This window comes from Onychomys torridus, chromosome 10 (assembly GCF_903995425.1).
Source record: "Onychomys torridus chromosome 10, mOncTor1.1, whole genome shotgun sequence".
NCBI classification, from domain to species: Eukaryota; Metazoa; Chordata; class Mammalia; order Rodentia; family Cricetidae; genus Onychomys; species Onychomys torridus.
The window spans coordinates 78,348,063-78,360,927 of record NC_050452.1 but is presented as its reverse complement, the minus strand read 5'-3'; the positions used below and the strand labels follow the sequence as shown (position 1 = coordinate 78,360,927).

The following is a 12,865-nucleotide window of genomic DNA, read 5'->3' as shown; positions in this document are numbered from 1 at the left end:
AGGCTAGCCTTGAGCGTGTGATCCTGTTGTTTCTGCTTCCCAAATGTTAGGATTATAGCTAGCAATCATGTTGAGCTTTTTTGCTTTTTGTAAAATGTGTTTACCAAAGAGTTTTAAAATTACACTTGTTCCTTGTATATGAGACTCCCATCATAATTCATGTTGTTTCTAGGACTGGGGTCTCTTTGGTATTCTTCACTAATCCAGGCTGAGAATATATTCTGACCAATTTCCCCAGGGAAGAGAAATTTAACAGATGTTCCTTTCAATTCTACAGTCTTCTAAGATTAACATTTAAAATTTCCGTACTGTCTGTTCTCTGGTTACAAATGTGAGAGAGACCTGTTTCTATTCATCTAGTGCCTGTAACTGAATCAGACCACCCCAGTTCATTTGTTTAACCCTCCTTGGAGGCACCTCTGAGGTTTGGGCCCCAAGTCGCCTACCTATATGTTAATGGTAGCTTTTTTAAACAAACAAACAAACAAACAAACCTTTTCTATCAATTTGTTTCTAGACAATCTTTTCCTAATATACTCTGGTGTGTGTCCTTTAAAACATAACCACAGGCTTGCTTTCTTTTTGGATGCCTTTGTCTTTGGATCAGAGTCTGCCTTCAAATACTGCTTTTATTGGCTAGGTGATTGACCTCCCATAACCTCAACTTCTTCATCGTTGCCTCCAAATGCTGGGATTAAAGGTATTCGCCATCACACTTGGCCTTAAATTTATTTTTTTAAGACAAAGTCTAACACAGCCCAGGTGGCCTTGCTATGTGGCTGAGGGGTGGTCTTGAACTTCTGATCCTCCTCCGTTTGCTTCTGAGTGCTAGTGAAAGACTCATGAGCCGCCATGCCTAATCGTATGCAATGCTGAGGACCGAACCCAGGACTTCCTGTGCGCTGGGCAAGAAGAAACAATTAGCTTAACCGTCAAACATTGTAGTAAGCGCTTATTATCTCGTCAAATCATCATAGAAATCCCATGAGTCGCACTTGAGAAAACCAGGGTGCTTGGTCTGTCAGACTCTTAGCCGTGAGACTCTGTGTGAAATCAGCAGGTTACACCTGATAGTGTGGGCACGGGACGTGCGATCCATGTCTACGCCTTCGACAGTGGTGACATAAAGGGCTGGTAAAGATGTAGTCAGCTAAGTGTGGTGGCACTCAAGAGGCTGAGGCAGGGAGATCATGAGTTCAAGGCTAGTCTGAGCTAATGGTTACACAATGTCTCAAAACAACAAAAGACGAGGTCATCTCTGGAGGCTTCCATGGTTTAGATGAACTGTGATTGCCTGGAGTCCTTCTTCTTGGGGACAGTCTGTGCTCATGGAGTAGGAGCAATAGATGCGATTTCCTTGGGAGAAGGGGAAACCGTGCCGCTGATGAAGCAGCGGTCCAGTCTGCACCCTCATCTTGGAGAAATATATGCTTATCCAAAGCTTTATTAACATATATTAATTATAGATAATAATGAGTTTCATCATGACATTTTTGAACGTGTATAAAAATATTTTGATCATGTTTACCCCCGTTGCCTTCTCTTGTACCCTCCCGCTGATCCCTAATTTTCCCAATTAGTCTCAGTCTCCAACTCCTCTCTCTTCCCTGTCTCTCCCCCCATTTAGTCCAGTCTGGCCTCACACTTGCTGTGTTGCCAAAAAGGTCTCACACCCATCCTCCTACCTCCACTTCCCGAGAGCTGGGATCACAAGCACCACCCAATCCCAGGAATGTGGTATATACTCTTGTCTCTCTACTTCCCTACTTCTACTGTTCCCGTCCTCCTCCCCGGGTTTGGTCCAGTCTGGCGTCAAACTTGCATGTAGTCACACACTCCATCAAAGTGAGGTACACCCAGTGCCCTTATATCTAAATGCTGAAAAAGCAGCAAGATGAGCGATGGTTGTTCTCCATTGAGGCCTTTTCTGACTTTTCTTTCGTTCTTCTTCTGCTGCTTCTTCCTTTTTTAATCTAAAATTCCTAACAGAGTTTAAAGGACACCAGTGTACTGCCTCTACTGAAGCAAATTCAAAGGCTCCATCTGAAGTGCTGGGCCCTGTGACAGCTTTGGGTTCCCCGCCCCCCCAATACCTCCTCTTAACCTGGGCTTGGCTGGTGCCCAGGCAACAAGCGCTGAGTAAATGAGACAGGAAAAAGCTTTTCGGGGGTTGGCTGTACATGAGACGGAGGCTGGGGAGACCAAATGCAAAGTTGTTTCAGCAAACAGTGGCTGGCCCTCGCGAGCGTGAGAGCACAGGAGAGGGGACCGGGGCTGCACTTACCCCAGGAAGGTGAGGAACCGCGGGTCAGTGGCCAGGCTGGCGTCGATGGTCACGGACAGGAACGAGGGACTCAGGAGATGGAGCGGCCGCTCGGTGGAAAACTCCAAGTCCACCACGTCCTCGGCCTGAGCTGTCCCCGCTGGGGCGTCCTGGGCCAGGGCACCGAGCGGCCCCCAGAGCCACAGCAGCAGCAGCAGCAGCAGCCGCCGCATCTCACCTGGCTGGACCGGCGCCGCCGTGAGAGCTCCCGCCCCCGGTACCCGGCCCGCTCTGCCTCCGGCGCCCGGGCTCCGAACCCTCCCACTCCTCCCCTGCGTCCCTCCCCTCGCGCCCTCTTCTCCCCGCCCTCCCATCCCAGCTCTCTCCCATTTCCGTGCCGACTTCCCCCTCTGCGGCGGCGGTCACGTCCACTTTTGAAAATATCCACACCCATCCGAAGGGTGCGGAGGTGGCCAGAATCCAAGATCCTGGGAGGCCTGGGCAGGGAACGCCCCGGAGCCAGCTTCCTGATGTCCTGCGCACACTGTCCCCTCTTCTAGGTCCTTTCCACTTAGCGCCAGGACTCTGAATTAAAAGCCCCGGTTGAGGATTCAGGATTCAGCCGGCCCTTACCCCCACTCCCATCTGCCTTAAAACACTTGTCACTTGAGCCTGCCAAAGTCTGACTAACCTAGAGTGTCCTCTGCTGGGATCCGCTTCTCAGGTATCCCACTGTCGCTTGAAAATCTGATCCGAGCACTGGCTAAAACGCAGCTAGAAATCAGCCCTCAATTTTTCCTTCTTTTTTTAAAAAAACAACTCATGAAAACAGTACTTGGGAGAGCCTAAGAGTATAAGATGCTCCTCGATGGTCGACAGCTAAAACACCCCCCACCCCACCCCCACCCCGTGCAACTAACCACCCTTGGAATTCGAAGCAAATTCCCCGCATGTGTTCATCTCTTGCTGCTGCCTCAACTTTTCTTTAGTTTTCCTTTGTCATTTACGCCGGTGTGGAATGATGGCCAACACCAAGTGCTTAAGGGTGGTGTGTGGTGTGCTTGACACCCCGAGAGAAGCTTTAACTGTGCTACCTTTCATTTCCACAGCATGCTGCCAATTGCGAATTTTCCTCTTTACACGGGAGGGCACACGTATAGACACAGCAATCTGTCCAAGTGTCAGAACTACGTGAAGGCAGGTATACAAGCCCAAGCAGATGGCAGTCTGACTCCATGTCCGTGTAGTCTCCTGGAGGAAGCCTCCCTGTACTTCCAGGTAACTCAAGTCCCCGGAAAACACCCTCACAGCATCCTAACATGTTAGAATTGACTGCATTTGCCGGCACTGTGGAGTTGCTCAGTGCTCACCATCCATATCCATTGGCTTATAAAATTCTCAATAAAAAAGATGGAGGTTGTGGTGTACCTGCGAAGTGCTCGTGCATGGTACCTGGCCTTCAGTAGGCAAGCAATTCACACTTACCTGGTAAGCAAATGGCACCAAAACCCTTAGAATTTTCTGTTTAGATTGCACCACCAGTAAAGCAATAAATAAAAATGGCTTGCTTGGTATGGGATGTATACCTAATTTGCACCCATCTGTCTACCCTTAGGCGATTTAAAAATTACATGCATAGTTAATGCTGTGACCTGCATTGAGTTGGTATGCTTTAACCATGGGATACAAAGGAGAAAAATTCATGCTAAGAGCAAACTGTCTGGAGTGTATAACCTATGGAAGGGGGAAGGGGGAAGCGGGAGACAGTGCCTTTTCCCATCTGTGTTATGGCATGGATCCACCTCTCACCTCCCTCCTGATGCCATGGATGAAGTCACACCAGCTCCTCTGGAGTTTGGGGCATTTTGGAAAGGAGATCATTGCAAGATTTCCATGCTCCACATCTGTGACATCCTGACATGTGGGCAAGCAGGATCTACAGACAGGTTGCTAATGTGGGACCAGGAAACAAATAGGAAGCAGAGGCACTACTGGCTCCTGGTGAGCTCTTGGCAGAGGTCAGTTCTGGCCCCAGACTCTAAGCTGATTTGTCCCATTGTGCCAGAGGAAGATATGGACATACTCAGAGAAATGGTCACTTCAGAGACACTTTATAATAGGACACTTCATGTATGTGTAGCATACATGCTTACATTCTAGCCCTCAGTAGGGTTTGGAATCTTGAACCAGTTGTTAATTATTTTCGGTTTTTGTTTGTTTGGTTTTTCGAGACAGGGTTTCTCTATGTAGCTCTGGCTGTCCTAGAATTTCTCTCTGTAGACCAGGCTAGGCATGTGCTACCACCGCCTGGCAATTATTTTTGTTTTCAAGACAGTCTTACTGTGTTGGCCTGAAGCTTACAGCCTGACGAGCCTGGCTCTGGACTCACACATCCGCCTGTCTCTGCCTCCTGAGTGCTGGGATGAACGGCCGACGACGCTGCTCTGCTACGCTCTGTCTTGGATTAAGTTTTTAACTTTGAGGAGCTTCTCCTTCGTGTGTTGAAAATACTCAGCCAGAGCCCAAAGTTCATTTTTCTTTTTAATTAACCAACTTGAGAGCATGTGACACACTCGGCTCCATTCACAACCTGAAACTTTGTGTTCAGATGAAATAATTTAACACTTATTAATTTGAGTTTTCAGAGACAGGGTTTTGCTTTTTAGCCCAGGCTGGCCTTGAACTTGTACTGATTTTCCTACCTCTGCTCTGAAGAACTGAGATTACAGATGTGTGCTTCTGTGCCCAATTTACCCCTTTAATCTTTGCAATGGCTCTGTAAAACAGTTAAGATCTGAGTTCTAATTCTTTTTTGTTGTTGTTGTTTTTGTTTTTTCGAGACAGGGCTTTTCTGTGTAGTTTTGGCGCCTGTCCTGGATCTCACTCTGTAGACCAGGCTGGCCTCAAACTCACAAGAGATCTGCCTGGCTCTGCCTCTGGGTGGTGGGATTAAAGGCGTGTACCCAGTGGATTCTAATTCTTTTTTTTTTTTTAAAAGGTTTTTTTTTTAAATTTATTATGTATACAGTATTCTGCCTGCATGGCAGAAGAGGGCACCAGGTATCATTACAAGTGGTTGTGAGCCACCATGTGGTTGCTGGGAATTGAACTCAGGACCTCTGGAAGAGCAGTTGGTGCTCTTAACCACTGAGCCATCTCTCCAGCCCCGGATTCTAATTCTTAATTCTAAGTTTTCCTACCATCCCATCTAGATTTGGTGACTTGAAAGAAATAAGATTTCACAGATCTTGGGCGGGTGGTGGTGGCACATGCCTTTAGTCCCTGCACTTGGGAGGCAGAGGCAGGAGGGTCTCTGTGAATTCGAGGACAGCCTGGGCTACAGAGAGAGTTCCAGGACAGCCAGAGCTACATAGAGAGACCCTGTCTCAAAACAAAACAAAAACAAACAAACAAACAAACAAAAAACAAGCAAAAAAAGATTTCACAGATCTTCACTTCACTGTGGACATAGCCAGAATCTCTGAATTTGTTGCTGGTTTTTGTTTGTTTGTTTTGTTTTGTTTTTAGACAGTCTCTATCTCAAGCTGGCCTTGAGCTCTCTTTGTAGCTGAAGATGATCTTGAACTTGGGTTTTATTCGAAACAGGGTTTCACTGTCTGAGTTTACCCTGCCTAGAACTTGTTATATAGAGCAGGCTGGCCTCAGATTCATCCATACAACTCTGCCTCCACAGTGATGGGAATAAGGTGTGTACCATACCAGTGTCCTTAAATATCTGACCCTTCTATATCCACCTCCCAAGTGCTGGGATTGCAGGGTGTACCACCAAGTCTGGTTTTTGTTGTGCTGGGGTTCGAACCTAGCAAGGCCACCTGCATGCTGAGCGATCTCTCTACCAAGCTAAGCTACATCCCTGGCCCTTTGGCTTCTTTCATTAAGTTTCTATGTATACACATTATAGATATACACACTATAATGTATATTTTATACTATTCAATATTGTCTCTCTCTCTCTGTATCTGTAAGGAAAATGGGTGCAGAAAATGAGCCAAAACTATGAGAGGAAGTGTCACCAACAGCCTCATACACTAAATGAATAGATTTTGATATTGTGATCTGGGTAATTATTCAAAAGCCCCAGGAAATAATCTGAGTGGCTAAATTTGGTCACCTATCTCTGGGATGACAAAGGCCCTAGGAGATCCTACTAATTATCCTCGTGTCAGAAAAGTATAATAGAGTTTCCTAAGTGGTACATTATTTATGGCAACACACAGGCTCTGTAAACAGTGTGAATGGAGTAAACCTGGGGCCGAAAGAACCCAGGAAAATTTCAGGAAGGTGGGAGTGCTGGGGGTAAGAGGAAGCAGAATCACCGGATGGTGTATTTAGTCTGGGCTCTCTACTATGTTCTGGACTTCTGGGCCATGGTCCTTTGGGTAGACATGAGTGAAAAACTCAATGTGCAAGGCCCTGGGTTTGATTCCTGATAGTTGAAGTGTACACACACTCATACCACAAAAGAAAGGAAGGAGGAAGAAAGGAATAAGGGAATGAAGGGTAGTACTTTGAAGGTGTATGAAAAGATTCCCTGATTTGTTGGTTCCAGATTCTGAATTACCTGAGGAGGGAGGCCTGTGCGGTACACAGTGTTTGTGCTGGAGTCTGCTGAGGAGGTGTTGTACTGACTAACGCTTGCCTTGCGGATTTGGATGGAGTGAGTGTTGAAGTGGTCACTGAGCAGCTAGGTGACTGCATAGGTGTTGAATGTGCTAATTTTTTAAACATTGATTTTATTTACTTATTGGGGAAAGTGAGACAGGGTATCACTGTGTAGTTTGGTCTGTCCTAGAACTCACTATATAGTTCAGATTGGCCTCGAACTCACAGAGATTCTCTGCCTGTCCCTGCCTCTTGAGTGCTGAGATGAAAGGCGTGCACCACTACACCTTGTATGAAGTTTAATTTTTAAAAGTATTTGTGTGCGTGTGTCTGTGTGAGTGCAAGCATGTGTATGTATGTGGAGCTCAGAGGATAACTCAGAGAGACAGTCCCCTCTTCTGCTTTGAAACGGGGTCTTCTGTTGTTCGCTACTGCATACATCAGGTTAGTTAGCTCAAGAGCTCCCAGGGATTTTCCTGTCTCTGCCTCTTGCCTTTTAGGCATGCTGACGTTATGTACATGTGCCTGGAGTGACTTGAGTTCTAGAGGTCTGACCTGTAGTCCTCATACTTGAGTGGTGAGTGCCTTACCCAGAGTCACCTTCCCAGTTCTGAAGGAGTCCTCATTTTAACCTTACAAAGGGGCGGGGCCTTTAAGCGGTGGCTGTGGAGGAGGTGGGGAGATAGTTCCACTGCTCAAGGGTGAGAATCTGGGTGTGACCCCAGAACTGACATAAAAAACCGAAGTGAAAGCTCAGCACTCGGGAGGCAGAGGCTGCTGGATCTCTGCGTTTGAGGCCAGCTGGCTTACAGAGGAAGTTCCAGGACAGCCAGGATGACACTGAGAGACCTTGTCTCAACAAAACAGAAAAAGGCACGGCAAGATGGGAAGATGGTTGTTAGCCAACTAGTTTAGAGCACTTGGCAAACCTTGCCTCAAAACTTGAGGAACTTGAGAAACCTCACCTCGAAACAAACAAACAATACAAGTGAGAGGCTGCTTGAGGAAAGATATCTTCTGACCTATGCACACACATGCATGAATGCACTTGCATGTGCATACACATGAACAAGCACACACACATACAGTAGTGGTGATGTTACAGGAGCTTAATATGATGGGAATGGGTTCTGTATAAAAGGATTCCCACCCCGCCCTGCTTAAATCCCTCACTGTGGGATGCTGCGGTAAGAAGTGTTCTGCCTGTCAATTCCGGCCTCCAGAACGGTGAGACATACATTTCCGTTCATTATAAATGACCCGTCACAGGTATTCTGCTGAAGCAGCACCCAAAAAACTAAGGTTGTCACAAGCGTATAGTCACCTAAATATTGTACTAGACCTTGTCATTATTTCATACAGTGACTAGAAAATGGAAACCGTTATTGGTCAGAAACCTAAGTCGTTAGTGCCCATCATCTGCATCCAGGTGGAAGCCATCAGTGATGCCAATAGAGAGGGCTTTTCTCTCTTGAATTGGCACATGCATCAGCTTTCTGTATCTTTAACAAATGCTGAGGTGAGTCAACTTAAGGGATGGCATGATGGCTGAGTGGGCCAGGGCGCTTGCCACATAAACCTGGGGATGTGAGCTCAGTTCCTGGGCCCACATAAAGGTAGAAGTAGAGAACCAACTCCACAGTGTTGTCCTCTGACCTCCACATGAACTCTCTTGAGCATGCATACATACATTCATAACTATAAAAACATTTTAAAATCTACTTAAGAAAAGTAAAGTTGTCTTTGGCTCATATTTTTGGAGATCTCAGGCCTCTTTGCTTTGGGCCAGAGGTGGCATGGTATATCAAGGCAACAGTGTGCAGCAGAGAGGCCCATTCAACTTTTGGCTCAGGTGGACGAGAAAGTGAAAGAGAGTGGGCTCCCACAACACCTTAGAGGGCATGCTTCCCTGACCTCAAATCTCTCTCTTGGCTACACTGCTTAGAGTTTTTACCACTTGCCACTGAAGCTGTGGGCCGGTGTGATGGGTGATGCCGTTCTGTAGGTTGTGAATGTGTGTTGCTCTGATTGATTGATAAATAAAGCTGTTTGGCCAATGGTGAGGCAGAATAGGGTTAGATGGGACAGTCTAAATAGAGAGGAAGGAGAAAGACAGAGGGAGGAGACGCTGCCAGCCACTGCCAGGAGAACAAGACATAAAGGTACCAGTAAGCCACGAGCCACGTAGCAAAGTATAGATTTATAGAAATGGGTTAATTTAAGATATAAGAGCTAGCTAGTAAGAATCCTGCCATGACCATCATTTAAAAATAATATAAGCCTCTGTATGTTTATTTGGGTCCAAGTGGCTGCGGGACCAGTGGGTGTGAGAGATTCGTCCTGACTGTGCGCCAGGCAGGACACAGGAAAACTTCTGGCAACACCAGTGATCAAGCCTATACACATGGACCCTTGGGACACAGTCCCTTCTTATGCTAGAAATGGGCAGAATGTGGGGCACAGTTTTAGAATTCCAGTTCTGGGGCAGGGAGATCAGGAGTTCAAGACTTAGCTATCTAGAGTTTGAGCTACCTGGACACATGAGTACCTATCTCAAAAGACAAAAAGAGGATTGGAGAGATGGCTCAGTGTTTAAGAATACTGGCTGCTCTTCCATAGGACCCAGGTTCAATTCCCTGCAACCACATGGCAGTTCACAGCTGTCTATAACTCCAGTCCCGGGGGATCTGACACCATCACATAGACATGAATGCAGGCAAAAACATCAGTGCACATAAAATAAATAAATTAATTAGGAAAAAAGAAAAAAATATGATGCAACCAGGAACAAGTAAACATAATAATGAATGGCATTGATATTTTCCCCCTTTTTTAAAAAGGTTTTTCCAGACAGGGTTTCTCTGTGTAGGTCTGGAGCCTTTCCTGGAACTTGCTCTGTAGCCCAGACTGGCCTCGAACTCACAGAGATCCACCTGCCTCTCCCTCCCAAGTGCTTAGATTAAAGGTATGTGCCACCATGCCCAGCTCGGCATTGATTTTTTTTTTAAAGGGAGGATGTTGGCATTGTGGTTATTTTTCAAGGATCCTTGATTTCCAGGGCTATTTGCTGAAGTGTTTGTAGGTGAACTATAAGATGTTTAGGATCTGCTTCAAAATAATCTCAGGTAGATGCAGCTGGGAATGTAGCTCATTTGTTAAGAAGCCCTAGGTTTGGTCACCTGGACTACATGAAACCAGATGTGACGACAGTGTGCACCTGTGATCCCAGCACTTAGGAGATAAAGGCAAGAGGATCAGAAATTCAAAGTCATCCTTAGCGACACAGAGTCTGAGGAAGTGCTGTGTGAGCCTTGGCTCTAAGAACAGGTTGTCAAAGTTGTTGCTTTGTGTATCTGGATTCTTTTACTTTTTTCATAGTGCATTTAAATTTTGCTTGTATCATAGCATGCATCTGGACTTCCGTTTCTTCTTACCGTTGAATAATAGCCCCTTATAAGACTATGCCAGGAGCTGGAGAGATGGCTCAGAGGTGAAGAGCACTGACCGCTCTTCAGAGGTCCTGAGTTCAATTCCCAGCAACCACACGGTGGCTCACAGCCATCTGTAATGAGATCTGGTGCCCTCTTCTGGCCTGCAGGCATGCATGCTGCATACATAATAAATAAATAAATCTTAAAAAAAAAAAAGACTATGCCACAGTGGACCAGGGATGCAGCATGCCCTAGGTTCAATCCCAGCCTTACAAACCAAAGCTCAAGAAACAAAACTCACCTTGGATACTCCACATATGTTTGTCCATTCATCAATATACATTTGTGTTGTTTCCCCTTTCTGGCTCTTGCGTAGGATGTTCTTATCAACATTTATATACAAATTTTATATATAGATATGTTGTTCTTTCTTTGGAGTACATTACTAAAGTGAGAAATTGGTGGGTCCTGTGATAATTTCACTTTTAACTTTTGGAGGAACTTTGCCCAAGCTGTTTTCTGTACTGACTATACTAGATTCATTCCCACCAGCAGGGTGTGAAGGATCCATTTCTCCATGTTTTCTCCATCACTTCCTATTGCAGTCACTATGAAAGCTCTCTACTGTCTTAGGTTCCCTGGCTGTGGTACTGAACACGAGCGTTTCCTGTGGAAACAACCTAAAGGGAGCAGAGGCACCGACCAAGCGTTATTGCAGTCTTTTCCTCAAGAATTGGTCATCAGTGGCCCCGGAGCGCTATTCAGCCAGCAAGTGGAGGAATCAGTGGCCCCTTTATTGGGTTGCTTTCGGGGCCGGGGGCTGGTCATGAGTATGGCACTCAGAATTTTCTTGTCTGTTTTTGAGACAGGGTCTTACTATGCAGCCCTGGCTGTCCTGGACTCACTATGTAGACAAGTCTGGCCTTGAGCTGACAGAGATCCACCTGCCTCTGCCTCCCCAGTGCTGAAATGAAAGTCATGTGCCACCACATCCTGCTAGGCTATGGTTCTTAGATTGAAGGCTGGTTGCTTCCTGGAGACACCACGGTGCTCCCCTCAGAGGAGGAAGGAGTGCTGGGAAGGGCACATTCCACGAGCAGTTCAAAAGGTAAGGCAGGACAGGAGAAAGACATTGTTGCTTTCAGTGGGTAACACATTAGGGGTTAACGACTAGGAATTTATCAGCTTCTTATCCTATGATGGTCCCCCATATCTCATCTGGACCCAAGAATTAAATTGATAGGAAGCACACCAGCAGGAGGAAGGCATACAAATTTGTTCAGCATCATAGTGCCCCTCTTTCTGTTGTTGTGATAAGGCACCATGACCAAAAGCAATTTATAGACAGAATTCATTTCAGTTTGCGGTTCCAGAAGGCTAGAGGTCCACCGTGGTGGAGAAGACTCTGTTGCTGGAGGCCTGGGAACAGGAAGCTGATCGAGAACAACTCAACCGCACACAGGAAACAGAGAGCAAGCAGGAAAGGAGACGATGCTGTAGACCTTCAAAGCCCACCCCCAGTGACCACTTTCCCCAGCGAGGCTCAACCACCCTCACATTTTCTCTGTGGTAAACAGGAGCTTTTGCTGGGCGGAGGACTGTTAAGAAACCGCCAAAACAATTTGTTGTTGTTAGTTTGAGACATTGCCTCCCTGCTTAGCCCTGGCTGTCCTGGAACTCACTATGTAGACCAGGCTGGCCTTGACATTACAGAGATCCACCTGGCTCTGCCTCTTAATGCTGGGATTAAAGGCGTGCGCCACCACACCCAGCCCCCAAACAGTTTTTAAAACTTTACCATTTTGTGTTTTGTTAGCTTAAAGCATTTTCGCTGTTCTGGTGGGTGTGCAATCCTGACTCACTGTGGTTTTAGTTTCCATATCTCTGGTGACTAACGATGGCTCTATGGGCTTATTTACCATTTGAATGGGTTCCTTTAGAGCATGCTTGACTATTCCATTTTTTTTTCTCATTGGACAGCATTTTAATGTGTGAAAGGATTATACATCCTTCAAGACAGAAAAAAAAACCCTAAATTCTATGAATCCAGATGAGTGAAAAGAGACAGGAAGAGTGCACAATACACTGGCTTGGTGGGTGTCAGAGTCCTGTGAGCTGGTTTGAGAATTAGGTCCCAGCGAGGGGTCGCAGCTCCTGCTGATAATCCTGACCCTCTAGAGGCTAACGTGAAAGGATCATGAATTCATTTGGAGCTACACGATGAGACCTCATCTCAGTGAACTGGACTGGGCTTGTAGCTCAGTGATGGAGGGCTTACCTCACCTAAGTCCCCGTGTTCCACACCCAGCACTATAAAAGGAGGGAGAGTGAGGAAAAGGAAGAAGAGGAGGAAGATGTGATCCCCGAGGAGATGCAGGCTCTGGAATGCGGGCTAGTGTCTTCAGTGACACGGCTGACCAAAGCAGGCCCCCTCCCATGGGAAAAGCACTAAGGACATATTTCATCATTGCATTGCTAGAAGAATGATGTAATTCCAGCTGAGGGCTGGGGATGGAGCTCAGTCAGTGGAGTATTTGCCTTTCGTGCA

General features: G+C 46.4%; 1 protein-coding gene across 1 annotated transcript in view; it reads right to left on the bottom strand.

The window, feature by feature from the left end:
* Positions 1–2,582, bottom strand: part of Hpse (heparanase) — a 38,740-nt gene extending 36,158 nt beyond the window's left edge. Inside the window, exon 1 of the mRNA XM_036201008.1 lies at positions 2,285–2,582. Coding sequence (XP_036056901.1) covers positions 2,285–2,496 — 212 coding nt within the window. The 5' untranslated portion in view covers positions 2,497–2,582. The remainder of the gene's footprint in view (positions 1–2,284) is intronic.
* Between the last annotated feature and the right edge of the window lie 10,283 nt (positions 2,583–12,865).